This window comes from Rattus rattus, chromosome 1 (genome assembly GCF_011064425.1).
Source record: "Rattus rattus isolate New Zealand chromosome 1, Rrattus_CSIRO_v1, whole genome shotgun sequence".
Classification (NCBI taxonomy): domain Eukaryota; kingdom Metazoa; phylum Chordata; class Mammalia; order Rodentia; family Muridae; genus Rattus; species Rattus rattus.
The window spans coordinates 39,305,502-39,328,744 of NC_046154.1; the positions used below are offsets into that span (position 1 = coordinate 39,305,502).

The following is a 23,243-nucleotide window of genomic DNA, read 5'->3' on the forward strand; positions in this document are numbered from 1 at the left end:
TATTTGTACCCCTTTGATCGCCTTCAGTTATCTTATTGTTTGATTTTAAGTACATTATTGAGTAAGTATGGAGAGAGTGGACAATCTTGCCTTGTTTTTAATGAAAATGCTCTGAGTTTCTCTCTTCTACTGAATTTCCTTTTAATCTGTTTTTAATTTAATTTTGGTAGGTGGTCTATATCAAGAAAATTGTCTGTTTCTTTTAGATTTTCCAATCTGGTAGAATACAGGTTTTAAAGTATGTTCCTGGTCGCCGCTCTCTAATACCAGTGCTGCCTCTTACTTCCCTCCTCTCACTTGCCGAGCTCCAGCCAAAGGAGAAAAGAGATGAGTAAGGAGGTGGTCATACCATGGCACATACGAAGCAGACTGTCTGCAAATCCACCGCTGGTAAAGCACCCAGGAAACAACTGACTACAAAAGTCGCTCACTTGCAAGAGTGCGCCCTCTACTGGAGGGGTGAAGAAAACTCATCGTTACAGGCCTGGTACTGTGGCGGTCGTGAACTCAGACACTATCAGAAGTACACTGAACTTCTGATTCGCAAGCTCCCCTTTCAGCGTCTGGTGCAAGAAATTACTCAGGACTTCAAAACAAACCTGCGCTTCCAGAGTGCAGCTGTTGGTGCTTTGCAAGAGGCAAAAGAGGCCTGTCTGTCTGCCCTTTTTGAAAATACCAACCTGTGTGCTATATATGCCAAACGTGTAATAATTATGCCAAAAGATACCCAGCTAGCATGCCACATACGTGGAGAACATGCTTAAGAGTCCACTATGAGCGGCAACATTTCATTCTCAAAAGATTTTTTTTCCTCTTCTTCCTGTTATCAGTAGTTCTGAATGTTAGATATTTTTTCCAAGGGGTCAAAGGTACATAAGTATATGATTGCAAGTAGAAACCTAGGGAACAGAATCAGGCATTGGCAGTTTCTCTACATTCATTTGTGTGTGATTTTTTTAATATAAATGCAAGATGTAAAGCATTAATGCAAGCAAAATGTTTCCATGAACACATTTCAACAGTTCAACCTTATAACTATTATAAATAAACCCGTTAAAAATTTCTGGACAATGCCAGAAATTGGAGTTTTTAAAAATAAGTAAATTTCTTATTGACAGCAACTAAATGGTGTTTGTAGCATTTTTATCATACAGTAGACGTCATCCATTCACTGTACTTTTCTAACAGAGTTGTCCTACATGGAAGTATATGTTTTTAATGGTATCTGTCTTCTGTTGCTGTTCATGTTCGTTTGCTATTAAAATACATTAAATAAAAGAAAATAGGGCTGGAGAGATGGCTCAGTGGTTAAGAGCACAGACTGCTCTTCCTGAGGTCCTGAGTTCAAATCCCAGCAACCACATGGTGGCTCACAACCATCTGTAATGAGATCTGATGCCCTCTTCTGGTGTGTCTGAAGACAGCTACAGTGTACTTATATATAATAAGTAAATAAATCTTTAATAAACAATAAATAATAAAATAAAGTATGTTCTTATGGTTCTCTTGACTTCCTCAGTATCTGTAGTTTTTTCTCCCTTTTTAATCTCTAACTTTATTAATATGGATTCCCCCCACCTCTGCCTCCACCATTTAGTTAGTTTGGGTATTGATTTTCTCAGAGGACCAACTGTTTGAGGGTTTTGTTGTTGTTTGTTTGTTTATGTTTTATTGATATATCAGCGCTGGTGTTGCCATCGACTCCTTTGAAGCATTAGTTTTGCTTTTGTTCTATGCTTTCACTTATGCTGTTGTGACGAATATGAGATCTCACCAATATCTTTATGTAGGTACTTAGTGCTATAAACTTGCCTCTTATAACTGCCTTCATTACATCCCATTGTGTTTTTATTTTCATTTAATTATAAAAACTTTTTATATTTCTTCTTGATTCTGTCTTGACCCATTTTTCATTTTAGGCTTTCTGGTTATGTTTGTTTGTTTGTTTGTTTGTTTCTGTGTTGATATCCAGCTTTAATCCATGGTGACCATATAGGGTGCAAAGTGTGATTTCAACTTTATCTGTTGAGACTTGCTGTGTGTCTGAGTCTATGATTAATTTGGAGAACGTTCCATGAGACACTGAAATAAAGGTCTATTCTTTTGTATTTCAGTAAAGTGTTCTCAAAATATCTGTTAGGTATGTTTGGTTTCTGACATCAATTAGGTCCAGAATTTTAGCTTTGTTTTTGTCTGGGTGACCTGTACATTGGTGAGAGTGAGGTATTGAAGTCATTTACTATCACTATGTGAGGGCCACTGTGGGTTTTCAGCTGTAGCAGTGATTTATAAACTTGAGTGTCCTTGTGTCTGGTACACACCCTTCTTTATACTTCCTCCCATTGTCACAAAAGAATCCAGGTCCATGCCATGAGAGCTTAACAGAATTCTCCAAATCACTAAACTGAATATTCAGAGCACTCTGAACAAATCAGGCCAGGGTAAAATCAGAAAACTCTTTAGCTTCACAAAATCACCAACCTACATTTGTATAAACCAGCCCAGAAGTCAACAATCCAAGTACAACCTCTCAGGAGCTGAGAATTCTACCCCATTCTAACAGTGGGGAGCAGATGGCAACAGGCTTCTCTGATGGCTGGCTTGCCAAAAGTGCTTCAGGGAGCATAGGTTCATGCTGAGTTGTTTTTCTGTATCTTAAATAAAAATAGGAAACAGAAATTAATGAAGTGAAATGGATTTATTTACAGTTTGTCCCAAAGTAGTAAAAACTATTCATTTCTCTCTACCATTCTGCATCAGTATTATTATTTCATAGAAAAGATGAGGCATACATTAATTTCACCATGAGACAATCAGAAATATCTAGAAATCTCTTCTTTTGAGGCGAGTTCCTTCCTCTGACTGGTGCCAGAATCTTTAGTATTAATTTTCTCCCAGCATGTGATTTCTAAGAACATTTTAATTCATGATGCCCATTGTCCCAAGACTCTGAGAACTGAAGGGAGATAAAGTGCAAGAGTTTCCCTCTAAAATACATTTTGTGTGTGTGTGTGTGTGTGTGTGTGTGTGTGTGTGTGTGTGTGTGTGTGTGTGTAGAGGAATTTTAATCCAGCAACATGGTTGCTCTGGCCAGGGATCACATCCAAAGATACAATCTGGGTGGAATATAGGCATGCCCTGGGTGACATTATGATCTGGCTGAAATACAGTCATGCCTTCTAAAATACATCTTTCTCTGTTAGTCCAATGATAAGGATGGGTAAGCAGGCTGGAGGACGGGCTGCTGGCGGCAAGTTCAGTGGCTGGTCAGAGGTGAAACCAGATGGGAAATGGGTATACGCACAAGCTGGGAAGGCATCTGGAGTAAAAGCTACAGAAATGTGGGCAAAAAGATGAGATGATGGGACACTCAGCAGAAGGATGGGAATCAAAGAGAAAGCAAAATGAGTATAAATTAGCCAGGAACAAAAAAGCAGGTATTGCAGGCAGCAGACCTTTGGAGCTGTCCTATCTCCACCAGATTTATCTTAGCTTCTTGAGACGCAGGTGGATCCCATTCTTGGACTTCAACACAAGTCTTGGCATGGGGACCGGGATCCTGGTGGGATCTGGTAGCAACTCAAAGCGAAGCAGGGTCAGGGCCACAGCCACCTTCAGCTCATTCATGGCAAACTGTTTCCCAATGCAGTTCCTGAACCAAGCAGGGACACATAAGTAAGATGTGGCCTGAGACTTGCTCTGGTTACAGTGAGTATTGATCCTTTAACCTCAGTCCTGTGGGGCATCAGAGTTCCCCCCCATGGTATCAGCCTAATCATTTTATTTACAGACCACATGCCTAAATCATTCCCTTGCTTTGAGATCACTTTCTTTATAGGTTATACAACCACCTCAATCCCTTGTCTTCGAGCTTAGGCTCCTGACCTATGATAAATTCTCTAGCTCCTCTAGGTCTCTCTCTCTCTCTCTCTCTCTCTCTCTCTCTCTCTCTCTCTCTCTCTCTCTCTCTCTCTCTCTTTCCCTAGTCCTGTTCTTGAGTATACAGAATGTCATTTGGACAGTGCCAGCTCTGTGGGCATGGAGTCCAAGCGCATGAGTTATTTAATGAGGTAATTACTAACTAGCCAATTCTCTCCGCTAACAGTCTCTGGATCTCCAGTGTGAATACTCCTATTCTGGTCAATATGAGAAGGGGTAGGTCACCATCGTGGGGATTATCATCTATGTACAAAAATGGATTGATTCTTCAATGGGAGTCAAATATCGGTGGTAGAAGCTTGTAGTGAATGCATCTGATTGGGCATCCTCAAGCTGATCCTCCATCTTCTTCCCACTCAGCTTTCAGGCTCTAATCCCTCATTTCCCCCAGGCTACCATCATCAGTAACCATATAATCTTATTCCAGAAAAGGCCTTATTTGCATTTGCATTTTCCTATCTTGGTCTTTGGATCCCCACGGTCACCCTCGCAATGCTCTTCCTACTATGCACACTGTCCTCTGGGACAGCTCCAGGTGCCCCAGACATAACCGTTCTTAGTGAAGGTTTGTTGAGTTACCACCTCTTACCTGTATAGCTCCACTTCCTATTTCAACTCATGTGGCTGAAAACGCTACTAATGCTTCCCTTCAGCCTTGCTGCCACACCCAAGCAACAAGCTAAGAGTCAGCCAGCTCCCTATCCTCTGTGGCATTCACCTCCTCCTGGACTCTAAGGTAGCAAGGGTGCTTTACTCAAGGACCCAACACACTTCAGGCTATAGGGCAGCAAGGAGTGTGTAACTTTTCATAAGATGTCAGTGAGGGACACATGAGTCTAAGGCAGGAAGAAGGAATGATGGCTGCATCAGGTATAGGTGATTGGCTACATTCTCCTGTCTCAGCAAGGAACGTGGCAGAAAAAAAATACATTTTTAAAATTCATTTTCATTTGAATTAATGGAGTTGAATTCTAAAAACACAATAATATGCATAGAGGATAAGGATATTTAAGCTAGGAACTTGACAACCTGCGACTCTCCAATCCTCCAATGGCTGCAGTATGCTTTTAGCTGGTTAAGGTGACATTCTTAACTATGGGATAAACTGTGTCATATGTCTTCCAGTAAAATGCCACATCTGAAGCCTGTTCTGTAGGAGCTAATCCACAGCTTTAAGTTTCACAGAATTGGTAAATCAGAAGAAATCCTTACCTTTCATTTTCTCCCCCTTGTGATCCATGGAGACATATTAACTCTGATGACCATTGAATCCAACCCTTAAGAAATCTTAGGGGGAATCTGTGGTCTACAGGATGAGTCCTGTAGACTCTGGAATTTTTTAGCTGTCCGTCTCCCTCAGAGCTCTGTCACTGCACACATCAGCTAGTGGTGGGCATCATCACTCAACAGAGGATTTTCCTCAGAAGCTATTTAATGTCCTCATTTCTGGTTTTGGCACCACTAGACTAAGTAGACCAGGCCTGTTCACTGAAGTCCCTTCCAGCATGCATAGCTCTACAAATTAGAAATGTATATACACGTGATAAGCATTTGTATATGCAAAAAATGTTGTGAGGCTAGAAGTAAAAAACGTGTGATGATAGCCCTGGTGTCCAACCTATAGGAAGCTGTGAACTCTTACATATATGACTTTAACAGAGGAACCCACAGAGTTTTTAGAATTTTAAACATATCACATTATAGTACTTAATATATATTTGTTACACACATATTTATAGACACATATATTTTAAAGATTTATAGAAGCATCCAACTGTTGAGTTAATAAGAAAAGCTATGAGGCTGTAATGAGAATTTTGAGAAAGAGAAATTCATCCTTTAAGATTTTTGAAAACTTCTCAGCTTAATTTTCATAGGGAATATAATTCTGAAATATGAAGTTCAGAATTAGTTAAAATACCAAAACATACTAATTTTCATACAGATGTCTTAGTGGTCACAGGACAGCGGGTTAATAAAAATTTCTGTGTTATACTGAATTGCTGACTTCCTTCCCTTTGCACAAACACAAAGACATGATACCATCTACCCACATCTACCAAGAGAAATACATGCAAGTGACCACATAGGGACATAAGCGATCAGAAATATAGAATATTAATATGTGACAACCCTCCATCCTTTCCCTCCAACCCTTTCCCATCACCTTGCTCCTCCTGAGAATGGCAGATAAGCATGGCTATGGCGAGGAGAATCTGGTGAGAATCTAGAGGGGTCAAACACCTGCAGAGAGAGCACAGGGCCAGCATGGATGGAGTCAAGCCCATTTCCAACGCAAAAGGATACAGAATGTTTAAAGTTGCAACTGAGTGAGTCTTCACTCTTCCCCAGGCTTTCATACCTTTGGGTTTGGCCAGTAACTTGGGTTATGATGAAGGCCATAAATTAAAATTGTGACTCTGATACCTGTGGGGGAGAGGAGAAAACATGGAGTAAAATATAACTAAGCCAAACGAGTCTGGAGGTTCCTCAGAAAATTGGACATTGAACTACCCGAGGACCCAGCTATACCTCTCTTGGGCATATACCCAAAAGATGCTCCAACATACAACAAAGACACATGCTCCACTATGTTCATAGCAGCCTTATTTATAATAGCCAGAAGCTGGAAAGAACCCTGATGCCCTTCAACAGAGGAATGGATACAGAAAATGTGGTACATCTACACAATGGAATATTACTCAGCTATCAAAAACAATGACTTTATAAAATTCATAGGCAAATGGTTGGAACTGGAAAATATCATCCTGAGTGAGGTAACCCAATCACAGAAAAACACACATGATATGCACTCATTGATAAGTGGCTATTAGCCCAAATGCTTGAATTGCCCTAGATGCACAGAACACATGAAACTCAAGAGTGATAATCAATATGCGAATGCTTCACTCCTTCTTTAAAAGGGGAACAAGAATACCTTTGGGAGGGAATAGGGAGGCAAAGTTTAGAGAAGAGACTGAAGGAAAGCCCATTCAGAGCCTACCCCACATGTGGCCCATACATATACAGCCACCAAACTAGATAAGATGGATGAAGCAAAGAAGTGCAGGCTGACAGGAACCAGATGTAGATCTCTCCTGAGAGACACATCCAGAATACAGCAAATGTAGGCGAATGCCAGCAACAAACCACTGAACTGAGAACGGGACCCCCGTTGAAGGAATCTTAGAAAGGACTGAAAGAGCTTGAAGGGTCTTGAGACCCCATATGAAAAACGATGCCAATCAACCAGAGCTTCCAGGACTAAGCCACTACCCAAAGACTATACATGAACTGACCCTGGGCTCGAACCTCATAGGTAGCAATGAATAGCCTAGTAAGAGCACCAGTGGAAGGGGAAGCCCTTGGTCCTGCCAAGACTGAACCCCCAGTGAGCCCCCAGTGAACATGATTGTTGGGGGGGAGGGTGGTAATGGGGGAAGGATGGGGAGGGGAACACCCATACAGAATGGGAGGGGGAAGGGTTAGGGGGATGTTGGCTGTGAAACTGAGAAGGGGAATAACAATCGAAATATAAATAAGAAATACTCAAGTTAATAAAAGTGGGAAAAAAGAAATGTAAATAAGATTTACCCAAGTCACTGGAAAAAATTTCCTGAACAAAACACCCATGGCTTATGCTCTAAGATCAAGAATCGACAAATGGGATCTCATAAAACTGCAAAGCTTCTGTAAGGCAAAGGACACTGTGGTTAGGACAAAACGGCAACCAACAGATTGGGAAAAGATCTTTACCAATCCTACAACAGATAGAGGGCTTATATCCAAAATATACAAAGAACTGAAGAAGTTAGACAGCAGGGAGGCAAATAACCCTATTAAAAAATGGGGTTCAGAGCTAAACAGAGAATTCACAGCTGAGGAATGCCGAATGACTGAGAAACACCTAAAGAAATGTTCAACATCGTTAGTCATAAGGGAAATGCAAATCAAAACAACCCTGAGATTTCACCTCACACCAGTGAGAATGGCTAAGATCAAAAACTCAGGTGACAGCAAATGCTGGCGAGGATGTGGAGAAAGGGGAACACTCCTCCATTGTTGGTGGGGTTGCAGACTGCTACAACCATTCTGGAAATCAGTCTGGAGGTTCTCAGAAAATTGGACATTGAACTGCCTGAGGATCAGCTATACCTCTCTTGGGCATATGCAAAAGATGCCCCAACATATAAAAAAGACACGTGCTCCACTATGTTCATTGCAGCCTTATTCATAATAGCCAGAAGCTGGAAAGAACCCAGATGCCCTTCAACAGAGGAATGGATACAGAAAATGTGGTACATCTACACAATGGAATATTACTCAGCCATCAAAAAACAATGACTATGTGAAATTCAGAGGCAAATGGTTGGAACTGGAAACTATCATCCTGGAGTGAGCTAACCCAATCACAGAAAGACATACATGGTATGTACTCATTGATAAGTGGCTATTAGCCCAAATGCTTGAATTACCCTAGATGCCTAGAACAAATGAAACTCAAGACGGATGATCAAAATGTGAATGCAGATCGCCCTGAGAGACACAGCCAGAATACAGCAAATACAGAGGCGTATGCCAGCAGGAAACCACTGAACTGAGAACAGGACCCCTGTTGAAGGAATCAGAGAAAGAACTGGAAGAGCTTGAAGGAGCTCAAGACCCCATATGTACAGCAATGCCAACCAACCAGAGCTTCCAGGGACTAAGCCACTACCCAAAGACTATACATGGACTGACCCTGGACTCTGACCTCGTGAGGTTGCAATGAATATCCTAGTAAGAGCACCAGTGGAAGGGGGGAAGCCCTGGGTCCTGCTAAGACTGAACCCTAGTGAACTAGACTGTTGGGGAGAGGGCAGCAATGGGGGGGGTTGGGAGGGAACACCCATAAGGAAGGGGGAGGGATGTTTGCCCGGAAAACCAGGGAAAGGGAATAACACCCAAATGTATATAAGAAATACTCAAGTTAATAATAATAATAAAAAAAGATTTACCCAAGTTAATAAAGATGGGAAAAAAACATAATTAAGCCAAAGAATTGTCTCTAGAGCCAATTCCAGTGGCATATACATATGGCCTGTATATAAGGAGTCACCGTGTAGAGCTAATGATCCTTTTGGGGATAGGGAGTTTAGTGAAGTATACATTAGACAACCATAAACCTGATGATGACAGACAGCAATGAAGTATTGGGGGTACACGGCACTTTAGTGCAATGACAGCAGACGTTCATTAAATGTCTTACACACACCATTGAAGAACATACACTAGCTAACAAGACACAATTCCCCTTCTAACATCCCCAAAAGGCACTGTTTCATGCCCAGTTTTCACATGAAATACTAAATTTTCAATGAGCCCCATTATCTTTACTTAGGTTTACACTGTTTGCATGTGGCAGAGGTGGGACCATATCCAAGGATGGTTTCACTAACATGTGCCTTGGACATGTGACAAAGGAACTCAGAACTTAGCAGCTCCCCTCTTTCCTCACCTCAGTTTCCTGAGACACTGGGAGCCATGGCACCCACACAACAGTTTCCCTTACCATTTTAATTACTCATAAACAAAACCTTATCATGGCAAGACCTGCGTCTATTTTTTTTCAACCCTGAGTATATTAAGTGACTGCAAATTCAAGGCTGAGAATGACATTTAACCAGCATGTGACATTTCTTCCAGGAGACTTCCTCAGTCTTAACCTTATAATCTCATCTCAAAACTTCAAAGTGAGGATCCAGTTTGCTGGGACAACAGAAACACATGTGAGCATATAGGTGACTGGATTTGGTTACCTTTGGGTATGGAACGTCCATCTGGGAAGGTGACAGGGGAGCTGAGCTCTCGACTCACAGAAGGTACAGGTGAGTAGAGCCTCAGGGCCTCCTTGATGCACATGGTGGTGTAAGGCATCTGGTCCAGGTGGTCCCTGAAATAAAGTCCATCCTGAAGAGTCACACAAAGCTGGGAAGACCAGAAGGTCTCTCCTTTAAGAAGACAGGTGAATGGTTCTCACCATGTGACAGAGGTTCCATCACCCAGAATGCTCTGCACCTCCTCTCTGCATCTCTCTTGATGCTCAGGGTGGGTGGCCAGAGCATAGAAAACCCAGGAGATTCCACTGGCTGTGGTGTCATGACCCTCAAACATGAATGTGTCCACCTCTGCACGCAGGTCCTCATCAGACAAGCTCTTCCCATCCTCCATCTGAATGAATGTGAGAAAACAGACTTTGTATCTCATCTGTACTTCTGGGCCAAATATTAACCCTGTTCTCCACTCACTTTGGCAAACAACAGGATGTCCAAGAAATCCAAGCGCCTCTTCTTCCTGACCGTCTGAAACTCTTCCTCATTCTGCAACTGAGCCTTCCTCGTTTTGATCACTCCATCTATCCCATGACAGCACTTGTCAGACAGAACACAGAGCTACTGTAATACACACAATCCCTGAACCTAATGTGTGTGTCCTATGAAGCCACAGATGCATGTGCAGGTGGGAATCTCGTCATGATGTGAAGTCTACTCAATCTCATATACCTCAAACCTCCACTCAGGTTCATGGGTCACAGAGCCATGTCGGACATGTCCCCAATGTAATAAAATGTGACAATTCTTGTAATGCACTTTTTATGCTAACATTCTTGCTCCCAAAACTTATATCTTAGTAACTGACTCAAGTCCTACAGAGGCTTCTGGCAAACTCACTATGTCTGAGATATCTGATCATGTCTTTGCAATGTACCTGACAAAGAAAGGAAGGCAGGAAGGGGGAAGACAGAACCTGTGTGCTCATGAGCAATCTGGCAGGCCCGGTGATACAAACGGCCATCAGAGGACATATTGTAGATGATGCTGTTCCCATAAAAGGCACTCCTCACATGAAAGAAAATCAGGTTGTTTAGATCTTCGACAGCCTTGGTGTAGGACCTGGAATTTCTATGGACAGGAGGTACAATATACTGGTGATTGGGGTATCTTTCCTAAAAATAGAGTAGGTTCTCTATAGTCATTCTTTCAACCATGGAACACACAATACCAAGGCACACACCACTTCAAGATCTTTTGACCATTGGAACTTTAGACACATGCCAGGGTTCCACAGTGTCTTACTGGGGCTGGCTGGTTTGGTTCTGGTTTGAAATAAGAGTTGGGTCTAGAACTGGATAAGAATCTTATGTTTTGTGGAGGGAACTGTCTTACCTGCCCCACTTTCTTCTTACTGAATAACTGACTGAACTTAAATCCTAACTTACTAAACGGACTGGTAAGACCAAAGACTCTACAACAAAGGGTTCTTACTCACACATCCAACTGAACACTGCCCTGGTGGCTGAAAGCACACTTCATAACAGTGTCCAGTGTCATCAAGGAGACATAGTGGAAGATCTCTAGAGGGTGATCCTGGTCATCAAGCTTCTCCCATTTGTCCTGTGGTGAGAACGAGATAATTTCTTAATTTTCTTCAGACGACCTGTGTTTAGACTAATAGTTTTCTCTTTATCTATAGATAATCAGTCTGGCGTCCCTCTCCATTGAGTTCATTTGCTTCCAGTAAATTAAAAGCATGAAGCAAATGTTTGTAATCTGTTGTCTGCTTCTTCCAAACTCTTTAACAAAACAGCGTATTTTCTCATGGTATTTAATTATTGCTTATTTGGTTTTAGAAACAAAGTAATCTTTCAGTTTACAAAAATGGCCTCTTTAAACTTTCGAGACTAAACCAGACTTGAAAAATTTGTATAAACACGAATACAGGAAGGAATAAAATGTATAAAGGAAAAGAAAAGCTGTTGTCCTGGGTGAACATGCCTCATGCGTGCTATTGGTTAATTACATTTCACCTTTCAAATGGTGATGCCAGAAACTAGGACCTAATATGAGGTAAGGATTTGGCAGGTAAGGGTGTGAGGATGTGAACCTGGTTTCTACTTACACATGAGCCACTTAAGATCACACAGAAGGCCTGGGGTCCAAGACATTCTTGTCTTGAAGCTGCCACTATCCAGTCCAGCCAAAAACAGGGAGTTTACACTGTATGGTGTCTTATCCACTGTGACAAAACTTGGTCCTATATTTACCACAGTGCACTCTGAAGTCTGTGGCTCCATCCTGCTGAGCAGAAGCTGTCCAATTTATGCATTTGTGGGAGACTTACTTCATAGCAACAACATGAGTTATTAGTCTATGTGAACGTCTAGAATGTGTTGAAGAGTAGAGTCATTGTGAGTGTGCTTTCAGGTGGGTACAATAAAATGAGAAAGAGACAGAGAAACTCACTAGCATTATATTGACAGAGTCCACCATGATTTTGACATAGGGTTTGAGGATGTCATAGTGGAAGGCTGGAGTCAACATCCGCCGATGCTGGAACCATTTCTTCCCATTCAACAGGAGCAAACCATAACCTGTGCCAGAGACTGATCGTTAATGTGTCTGACAGAGGTGGAATCAAAGGTACCCCTGGGATCATTTGGTTACATTAACTGGGATAAAATGGGGAAATAAAAATTCAGAAATGGTAAGGGTGTTTTATTAGACAAAGACATAGAAAGGGAGAAGTCTAGTTTGTCTGATAAATCTGCTGTGACTAAGACAGAATGAAATGAAGGATTAAAACATGTTGGGATCAGGTCAAGAGGGATATATATATAAATGTCTGACAATGAATGATTGAAGAAATAATATGGCAGAAACCTGGCATCATGCAGCATTAAAAAGAACTAAGGACAGATTACGAGAAGAGAAATAAAGCTTCATTTAGGAATGGATCATGATACTGTGACCAGTCACCTGTTCTTCTCCATTAGCTAGAGAGTAGTGAAGAAAACACACTCCTTATTTTAATATACTTACCAATCCAGGGAGCAAGGAATTGATAAATTCCAGAAGCCTTTGGATCTGAAAAGTAAGACAGATCTTGGGGACCAGATAGGAGGACAGTGTTCAAAACTACAAGCTTTTTCTTTCATTTTTCAGAATTTTAAAAATTATTATTTGTGATGCACCTGCTACAGTGTCTGTGTAGAGTTCAGAAGATAACTCTGTGGAGTTAGTTCATTCCTCCCACTGAAATCAATGTGGGTTTCAGAGCCCAACCTTAGGTCATCAGGCTTGAGCAGCAAACCCCTGCACCAACCGAGTCATTTCAATAACCATGTCGTTAGTTCTTGGTGGATTTCAAGTTGATGCATTCCCACTCACACTGCCTTCCATTCCTTTCTGTCTTTGTATTGCCAGTTAGCTTCACTTAGGAAGGCAGACTTCATTGTATCAGCAATGAACGTCTCTGTCATTATGATGTTTGGAAAATTTGTAAAACACATCAACTCAATTTAGTTGTAAAAGGAAAAGGAAGGAAGGGAGGAAGGAAGGGAGGAAGGGAGGAAGGAAGGAACGAAGGAACAAAGGAAGGAAAAAAATTTAAGCCTTGTGCAGTTATTTTAAGTGGTGAGAACTATCTAAGTATTGCTAGCCATATGTTGGCCTCTAGACAGTGTGAATGGTAGGTACTAATTAGACATCGATGGCTAAAGTGTCACTCTTTTCTAATATTACACAGACTTGTAATGAACTTTGGATGACAGATATGCTACAGATGTAAATGAGACTGGACTCTCACCTGATCTTCCCAGAACCACCTTCACATAGTCAGGGTCATAGAGCAGGACTCGTGCTTTGCTCCCTGAGAGCCACTGTAAGCAGGCACCTGGGAATTTCTCTACCCACGTAAGAACCTGCTGGAATTCTCTGTCCTTTGGGAACAGACATCAAAGAAAAGACAAATCCATAAAGACATTCTTTGGCATCTAGTGCTTTGTGTGGTATGGGAGATGCAGGACCACCACAGGGGCATTGCTCCAGAATGTTCAGGAAAAGGTAGAAATTTGAGTTGGCTTGATGATCTGTCCTTTTTGTCCCTTCCATCTAGGCCATTGCTATGTCCACGGATTTGCCCTAGCCAGATCCTGGACCCTTGTTAGATGAAGCTAAGGCTCCTTAGAGAAGCTACTGGGGAAAGAGCTCTGAGTTTAATATTCTTAAATGTGGCTAAGTGTGTGATCCCTCACTGAGTGCCTCTTCACCCAGACCCAGCCAAATTATATTCTGCTGAGAGCTGGTATCACAGTCAGCCATTCTTACAGCTTATATACACTTGAGGGTGGGGGACGTTAACTAATCCAGCAAGTTTCAGAGGCTCCACGAAGCCCTTGAGTTGTTTGCTTTCTAAACTTGAGGAGTTCCCTTGCAGGATGGAATGTTTCCCCTCCCCCATAGAACTTCCTTTATTGTAAGGGACTTTCTTTCTGGATGGAATGTTGTACCTCTCTTTACAACACCCTGTATTGTAATCATCTCTGTTTCTCTCCAAACTGGGAAGTTTCAATCTCAGAGGAAACTGATAGACAGCATAGAAAGCATCACTTCTAGAAGTTCTCTCAGATAACAGCCTAGATTAGTTGCTTCTCTATAGCTAACATCACCCACCCACTCCATAAAGCCAGGCTGTTTTCCCGTTCCCTTCTACATCCTGAGATTTGAGTCCTATTGTCATCATGTATCTTTTTAAAAAGAGTATGCCCCACATGATTAAGGCAAGCCTGCTCTTAGAAGTAAACCCAGTGTTCTTCAGAAACTACATGATTATCACAGAGCAGACTGCCCTGTATAACTTTCGTACTTTTCATACTCTTCCATGCTCTCCCTTCTTCCTACCTTCATGTCATGGCCCCAAAGCCAGTGGGAAGGCATGGATGGGAACTTCTCGAGGGCCTTGAGCAGCCATTGTCTTCGTAAGTAGAATTGGACTGCCTTGAACAGCACCAGAAATAGACTGAGCAGGAAGGCCCCTTGGAGGAACCCAGAGACACCATCCAGGGATCTTGTAGGGCTAAATACAGAGAAACCCATGGTTAATGGTTTCTGGATCACTAGGGTCACTGAACATTTGGAACACCTGCATTTAAGTCATGAGGAGGTAGACACACCTACTTGTGGGAGGGAGAGTAGAAAAACAGACAGAGACTGACCTCAGACTCCAAAGTTTATTACTCTGCAACATCAACTTTGGTAAACAGTAAAGACAAATCCCTAGTAGCTGGTCTTGGTAAAGTCTATGTATATACCCACTCTCTTATCTCTGAACTACTCATAAATATTTATGAACATATATTGCACATTATGTAGTATCCTCATTGATGAATGAGGTAGACTCATGAAATAGACATTAAATTTGATATCAAAAGATTCATATTCAGATTTACCAAGCATTTCATAGGTATAGGTCCTTGTACTGTTTTCATAATTTCAGGATGAAATGATGACAAGGGAAATTGATGTCCAAATGAATATAATTGCTGGGTTCTACACATAGTCATCCTTGCATCTGGATTCCCAAATCCAGCTGTTTCTTCCACTTTCCCCGAGGCATGCCACAATCACTCTCCAGTTGTGATCCAGGATGGATGGGTCAGCAGGTGGAACACTGCAGTTGCATTCAGGTGGCTCAAGACTAAGATTAGCCTCACCACACACACGGCCTGTGACAGACTCTTTCTGTGCCTCAGTGTTTTCATTGAGTAGACTAATAATGCCTCTCTTTCCCAAATACCTAAGTTTCCCATCACCTATTCAGTCATTCATTAATTTAAGACATATCTATTGAACTCAGGGCAAATTCTAAAAGAGAAATTAGTGCATTTATACATATTGTGCCTTGCCTGGAAGAAATTAATGCCTACCCAGGATGAATAAAGCAAAAGTTTAAAAAATGAAGTATTGAAGGATTACTAGCCAATCAACTGAAGAGTGCTGAGATGGTTTCCAACAATCTCATTTATTTATGGATTTTGTGGAGATATTATTTAAGCAAAGAAAGAATTTTTTGTTTGTCTATTCATTAGCACGAAGGTGGATAGGTAGGAAGGTCCTGAGGATCTGGGAGGGGTTGGGGAAGGGAAAGAATACGATCAAAACAGATTGCCTAAAAATTAAGTAAAAAAAATTTAAGAATGACAATTTTTTAGAAGAGAAACAAAAAAGATAAAGGGTGGAGATAAGCCCTTCTCTAAGGTCCTTAGCTTCACCTCGTTCATGATTATCTTCCATAAATCAATCCTCATTCTGAAGACCCCAGAGAAGCATATACAAAAGATATTTCAACAGGAATATCTAGAAAGGCAGCTCATTCACTCTACCAGGAATGACTGTTTGCTCCTACCTTGGTCTCTCACCTGTCCAAATGTTTTCTTTAACACACTCCTATTTGTCTTCCACTGTGACACAACAGGCATAACCCGTGGTTCTTTCTTTCTTTCCACAGTTCTGAGCTTTTGTCAAAACCAAAAACCAAGGGGACATGTTCTATCTGTCTGAACTTTTACCCAACTTTGTGGTCATTTTACAACTTCAAATATTTGTTGGATGAGTAAATTATTGAAAGATCCAGGCACGTTGTGAATATTTAGCAAGACATTATGATCTAGTCTAACGGAACGGGTCAACTGGTACCCTTTCTCCTTCCCTACTTGGATCCTCTACCACTCTTACTTGCAGATTGGGAGGCCGGAGTGGAAAGAGCTTTGGCATCCAAATATACTGCTGAATTTTAGTTTTGACTGCTTCCTTCTCTGAATCTGAGTTCTTTATAATTTGACCCATATTGTGGTAATCAGGAACACAGATCAGGTAAGTATTACATTCAGATCACTAGTACAGGCACTTGCCCTGCTTTCTCCCACAGTTCTCCAAAAGAATGTTTTAAAAAAAATCAGGGAATGCAGCCAGACACTTAATACTGTTTATTCCCACAACATGTTCTACAGTAATTTTACCACTTTTGTAGGTTCAGCAATTAAGAGCGTTGGTTGCTTTCCAGAGGGCCTGTGTTCTATTTCCAGCACCCATTTGGCAGCTCATAACCAATCATCCAAACCCAGGGAATTTGACACCCTCTTCTGGACTCCGCTGGCACTACATGCCTGAGGAGCACAGACACACATGGAAGTAAAATACCCACGGACATTAAATAAATAGTTTTTTTTTTTTTTAATTAGGGGAATCGTCAGGAAAATGGATGAATAGAGGTGCTTCACTTCTTCATTCTAATTTAAAAAAAAACAGAAAGACAAAAGCAAATTAAGATAAATTGCACCAAACACTGATGCACAAAAGTACCATTATTAGATTCAAAACCAAAGATTGGCTCCAATACAGTAATAGTGGGTATTTTCAATACCCTACTCTCACCAATATACAGAGCATTCCCACCACACAAAAAAGAACCAGACAGACAGACAGGCAGACAGAGAAGCCCTGAAGTTATATGACCTCATAAATCAAATGGACCCAGTGGACATCTACATTCCACCCAAACTCTTCAAACCGCAGCTGCTTCCGGGGCCCTACATGGTTGTTTACTGAACTCTCACAGCGCTTGAGAAACAAACTCCAACTAAAGCATTAGCTATCTACTGAGACATGGTCTGGGAGTTCTTGGAAAGAACACTGTTGCTTTTATAAAAATATGATTTTAATACTCCATTCATCGTCTAACTGTGTTTATGCATTTTCCATTTGATGGTAATATTTTTATGCTTGGATCACCCCTCCCAACCCTGTATTTTCTTCCTTATCCCACCCGTACATTTAATGTTTATTTTGGCATTATCTTATTGGTTTTTTTTAATTAAAGGTTCATTTATTCTATTTGATACATATGAATGTTTCGCCTGCATTCATGTCTGTGCACCATGTGTATAGCTGGCACCTGGAATTGGAATTACGAATAATCGTGAGCTACCACCTTGTGCTGCGAATCAAACCTGGTAAATGTTAGGTAATGAGTCAAACATTTTCTGGAAAAATATGACCAATGACCTGAAAGAATATACAAACAAACAGAGGAATTCGATCTACGACCTCAAGATCTGAGAGGAAAAACAGAAACATAAAAAAAAAAAAAAATTTAAATTTAAAAATAAAAAAAAAAACCTTAAGGCAGGTCATGACCATGAAGCCAGTATTGTAGAAGATACTGAAAATATTAAACACCACCAGTGCCTAAAACATATACTTTTTTTTTCATGCCATTGCATATTTTTTTAACAGTTTATATTTTTATTCACTTCACATCCTGGTCACAGCTTCCCCTCCCTTCTCTCCTCCCTGTTCCACTCTTACAAATCCCCTGCCCCCATTGTTCCCTCCCCTTCTCCTCAGAGAAGGTGGAGGCTCTGGAAAAATATGACCAATGACCTGAAAGAAATTCAAACAAACAGAGAACGCACCCTCAAGATCTGGGCAAAGATAGAAACTAGTCTTAAGGGGCAGAATTGTAGGAAGATACTGAAAATATTAAACACCACCAATGCCAACATTATTTTTTTAACAGTTTATATTTTAACTCAGGCACATTCTGACCACTGAAGCTGAACCAGGCAGAACAGGTAGGGGGAAGGGGATCCAATGGCAGGCAACAGAGACAGAGACAGCTCTGCTCCCCTTGCTAGGGTCCCACATGAAGACCAGCCTACACATTTTCTACAAATATGTCGGGGGCCTAGGTACAAATCTTGCATGCTCCCTGGTTGGTGACCCACTCTCTGTGAGCCTCTATGGGCCCAGGTTAATTGACTTTGTATGTCTTGTGGTGTCCTTGACCCCTCTGATTTGTTCAATTCTATCTCTCTGTCTTCCACAAGAATTCCCCGAAATCCCCCTGATGTTTGGCTGTGGGTCTCTGCATCTGCCTCCATCCGCTGCTAGATGAAGCCTCTCAGGAAACGGTTATGCGAGGTTCCTGTCTGCAAACATAGCAGAGTATCATATATTCTTTAAAACATGTATTCTTTAAAAACAAAAGCACAACATAGTGGGGTCAGGCATAGTGGCACATGTCTTTAATCCTACACTTGGGAGGCAGAGGCAGGTAGAGGCCTGTCTGGTCTACAAAGCAAGTCCAGGACAGCAAGGCTTACACCAAGAAAGCCTGTCTCAAAAAACCAAAGCAAACAAAAAGCCCTTGAAAACTAGAAGAAAACGAAATTTTTTCTATGCACGCAGCCTACCAAAATCGAATCAAGATGACGTAAACAACTTAAACAGATCCACAGCAATCAACAAGATTGAAATGCTAATTTTTTAAAAGTGTTCCAGAACTGCAAGACGACAAGTGGATAAAAGTGCTTGACATCAAGTCTAATGGCCTGAATTGAATCCTGGAGCACACATGGTAAAGACAAAAATTCCCTTGATATCTCTGTCTCTCTGTCTCTCTGCCTCTCTGCCTCTCTGTCTCTGTCTCTCTTTTTGTTTAACACACACACACAAAAGAAAAACACCACACAGAGGAATATTTTGATTTTACAAGAAAGAAAACTGTATTCTACCAAACACCCATTCTCCTCCAACTGTTTCATAAAATACAAAAAGAAATAATACTTACCAAACTCATTCTGTTATAAAGTCAGCACTACTCTGATGTCAAAACTGAATGAAAAACACGAGAAAAGAAAGAAAACTGTAAACTAATTCTTACAATAAAAATAAATGCAAAATTCTCAATAAAATTCTTGCAAACCAAACTCAAGAATAGTTTAAGAAGCTTTTACATCATGATGTACTTGGTTTTATTCCAGAGATGCAAGATTGGTTCAACATACACTAACTGATAAATGCGAGTCTGCTCATGGAAAGACTTAAGAACAAACACCACACGGTACTATCGATTGATGCAGAAAAAGCCCTCAACCAAGTTCAATATTCTCTCATAATTAAAAGCCCTGAAGGAACTAGAAAAAGAAGAGCACCTTAGTGTACAAACTCATAGCTAGCATTATATCCAGTGAAGGGAAACTGAGATCACTTCCTCTAACATCTAAAACAAGAGAGCTCACCCTTTCTTCTCTCCTTCAACACAGTGTCTGAAGTCCTGGCCAGAACGGTAGGACAAAAGAAAAATAAAAAGCAAGTAAATAGGAAAGGATAAACTCAAAGTATCCACTTGCAGATATCACACTCCTATACTTTATTGACTACCAAAAACAAAAAAAAAACCTCTTAGATCCAATAAATGCTTTCCACAAATTATCAGGATAGAAAAATCAATATGCAAAGCTGCCAGCTTTTCTATGAACCTATAATACATTTGCTAAGAAATAAAATAAGGGGAAACGCTTTTTGCAATTGTTTCAAAAAGCACTTATGGAGCTGGAGAGGTAGGTCAGAGGTTAAGAGCACTGGCTGATCTTTCGGAGGACCCAGGTTTGATTCCCAGCACCCACATGGCAACTCACAACCATCTATAACTCCAGTTCCAGGGGGATCTGGTGCCCTCCTCTTGCCTCCTTGGGTACCAGTTACATATATGGTGCACAGAACTAAAAACTGGACTACCACATGACCCAGCCACACCACTCAGGTATAAGCCAAAATGACTCTAAACCAATATGCAACATAGATATCTATGTGTCCATATTTATAACTGCATTATTCACAATAGCAAGGAGATGGAACCAGCTTTGATGTGTATCTATACATGAACAGATAAGAAAAGGTGATATACATGCACCATGGGGATCGCTCTGTGTGTGTCTGTCTGTCTGTCTGTGTGTCTGTCTGTCTGTGTGTTATATGTGCAAATGTGTGTGTGGGTTCTTGCACCTACGCCCCATACACAGAGGCCAGAGAAGGGTGTTTGGTGTCCTCTATCACTCTGTTTTATTCCTTTGAGGCAGTGCCTCTCGCTGAGTCTGGAACATATGGTTTTCAACTAGACTGGCAGCCAGCATACCCCAATGATCTCTCTCTCTCTCTCTCTGTCTCTCTCTCTCTCTCTCTGTCTCTCTGTCTCTCTCTCTCTCTCTCTCACACACACACACACACACACACACACACACCCTCACACCTACACACACACACACACACACACACACACACACACACACACACACACACACACACACACACACACACACACACACACACACACACACACACACACACACACACCCACACACACACACACACACACACACACACACACACACACACACACTTCCCTCACACCTCTCTCACATTCTCTCCACTCACTCTCTACCCATCTCACGCACACCTCATGTGCACCTCACTCTCCCTCCACTCTCTCGCCTTTCTCTTGCCCCAGTCTTTTATCGTCACTCCAAGAGCAGGTAGAAAACAAGACATTGCATAATCATTGCCAAATCAAATTCAAAAGAATAACCACATCCCACAAAGAATTAAGAATTACAATCGTTCCCCAAAGTTTCAGGCTTCCGCTATTCCCAGACCTGTGGCCAAAATAATAATAATTGCAGTGTTAAATAGTTATCACTATTTAAACATTAACTTTCGACTTATTATACTTCAGAGCTCCGAGGTCAGCTACTTGCATTTTCCTGTGAAATTTCTAATGATAAATGACATGGGCAAAGCTGCCAGGCAGTGGTCAGAAAGAATCAAGTTAACCCTAAACTCATCAGTTCACTGGCTTTCTGCTTCTGCACGTGGCACACGATGACTCACCTAAGAGTCCCAGTGTTGTGACGTAGTTTTACTAGTATATAATTTTATGTATTCTATACTTGCTTATCCAGGAACCACTCTTAAATGTTGTGTAAACAATATGCAGTTGTTACATTGTTTCCAAGATGAGAGCACACAGCATGCAACTGGGCCATTAGGGCTGTGCTGTGCTGTGTCCCTTTGCCTCGATTTTTAATTGTTTAAGAATCATTGCACCAAGGAACATTTAATTTCACAGAATTCACTAGAGCAGGAGAAAGAAGTAAGAAATTCAGATATAATAGAATAAGTATGCACACCAAGGCCAACTGAAAAGCAGTCACACGCAAATGAAATCTACATAGCCATTGTCCAAGGCTAAGGTTAGGGGAAACAGGAACAGTTGTTTTTTTTTTTCACAAAGAGCTTCCTTGGGTTACTAAGATGTTTCCATGCTGGCCTGCTGCTGGCAGTCACTGTCATGGTATGCAGTCCTCAGCAGCTAAGATCAAAAAAAAGAAAAAAACAACTCTCAACAAATTCTAGCAAAGATTTAAGGAAAGGGGTCAGCCCCTGGTAGGTTTGACCATGTTCCAGTGAGTGGCCACACATCCAGGAGTATATGGGCAGCACAAACTGGACATGATGGGTTTTAGGTCACAGGAAGAAGACACAGAATTTAGTCTACAGGGAAGTGAGGTGTAGATCTAGGAGGAACTGGGAGCAGATGGATATAATCAAAACATATTGTATAAAATTCTCAAAAAACCTCCAAAGAACAGTAACTGACCAGCAGATGTAAATTCCAACTCTTTACAATGTGTTCCCTCATTTTAGGGGTGAAAAAAATGGGGTTTTGGGTGAAGAGGGAAAGTCCACAGTCTGAGTCCTAGGTCAGAGGGGAAGAGTACAATGTAGATAGAAAAGGCAGGCATGAAACTAGGGTAAAGTTCAGTGAGACGGAGTGTAAATTGTTCCATTCCCCTTTGCTCTAGTTTTTGACAGAGCATAGGATTTAGGAGAAAAAGAAAAGACCTTTGGCCATAGGCGTTGAAAAATAAACCCCTTGTTACTAGCAAAGGCAGAAGAGAAGCCGTTGAGAGCATGTCAGGAGATTCTGGGGGTGGCAGCTTCGTAGTCCAATAGGGAAGGTTACCAGTACCACCATGGACTCTCAATGATTTTTTTCCTTTTAACAATATCCATTTGGACTCTCTGTAATCAGTTTCTTATCTCTGAAATAAGGGCAAGGTTGCGACCAATCACATTTATTTTGGTAAATTAGACTGAGCTCTTTTAAGTCAGGGTTCGTGCTTGTTTTTCTTGCTGCCGTGCACACCCCTTATCACACACCCCTGTGCCTGGCACAGGGCAGGTGGTTGGTGGAACGTCACCAGCAAAATATTACTAGACCTTTCTGCCCTGTTTCCATCCATAACAAGGTTCAAAACCAAGAAAAAGCACTATTATTCCGCTGGAATAGCATTTGAATAAATAATACACGGAGAGAGCGCAGGGACCCGGAAATGTCTTTGTACAGAGGGAAACAGAGCACACAAATCTACTGTTCTAGTTCCTCAGATGAGATCAAACCGTAGGGGATACAACGCCTCGATGTCCAGCAATTCCTGTTTGAACCACAGGCACCTAAAGTATTTGCCCTTGGAGAAGCCCAAGCTCAGTTTGCAGCACGGTCAGGCCATCTTAGACTTGCAGCATTAACTCGGGCCACCACTCAAGCTTCTCCTGAACAACACTCTCTTGAGCTCCACCCTTACC

The 23,243-nt window shown here is 41.4% G+C and overlaps 1 protein-coding gene and 1 pseudogene across 1 annotated transcript; one reads left to right on the forward strand and one right to left on the reverse strand.

Annotated features, from left to right (window-relative positions):
- The first annotated feature begins 350 nt into the window (after positions 1–350).
- LOC116887324 lies at positions 351–764 on the forward strand (annotated as a pseudogene).
- A 2,719-nt stretch (positions 765–3,483) lies between these two features.
- On the reverse strand, positions 3,484–14,902 carry LOC116887335 (cytochrome P450 4A2). The gene is made up of 12 exons (XM_032888931.1): positions 14,658–14,902; positions 13,564–13,696; positions 12,798–12,842; positions 12,222–12,349; positions 11,248–11,372; positions 10,726–10,880; positions 10,227–10,333; positions 9,959–10,149; positions 9,738–9,871; positions 6,302–6,366; positions 6,107–6,183; positions 3,484–3,652 (listed from the first exon to the last, which is right to left on the reverse strand). Exons 1-12 carry the CDS (start codon positions 14,850–14,852, stop codon positions 3,484–3,486), a joined length of 1,524 nt encoding a protein of 507 aa, XP_032744822.1. The 5' UTR covers positions 14,853–14,902.
- Positions 14,903–23,243: the final 8,341 nt, after the last annotated feature.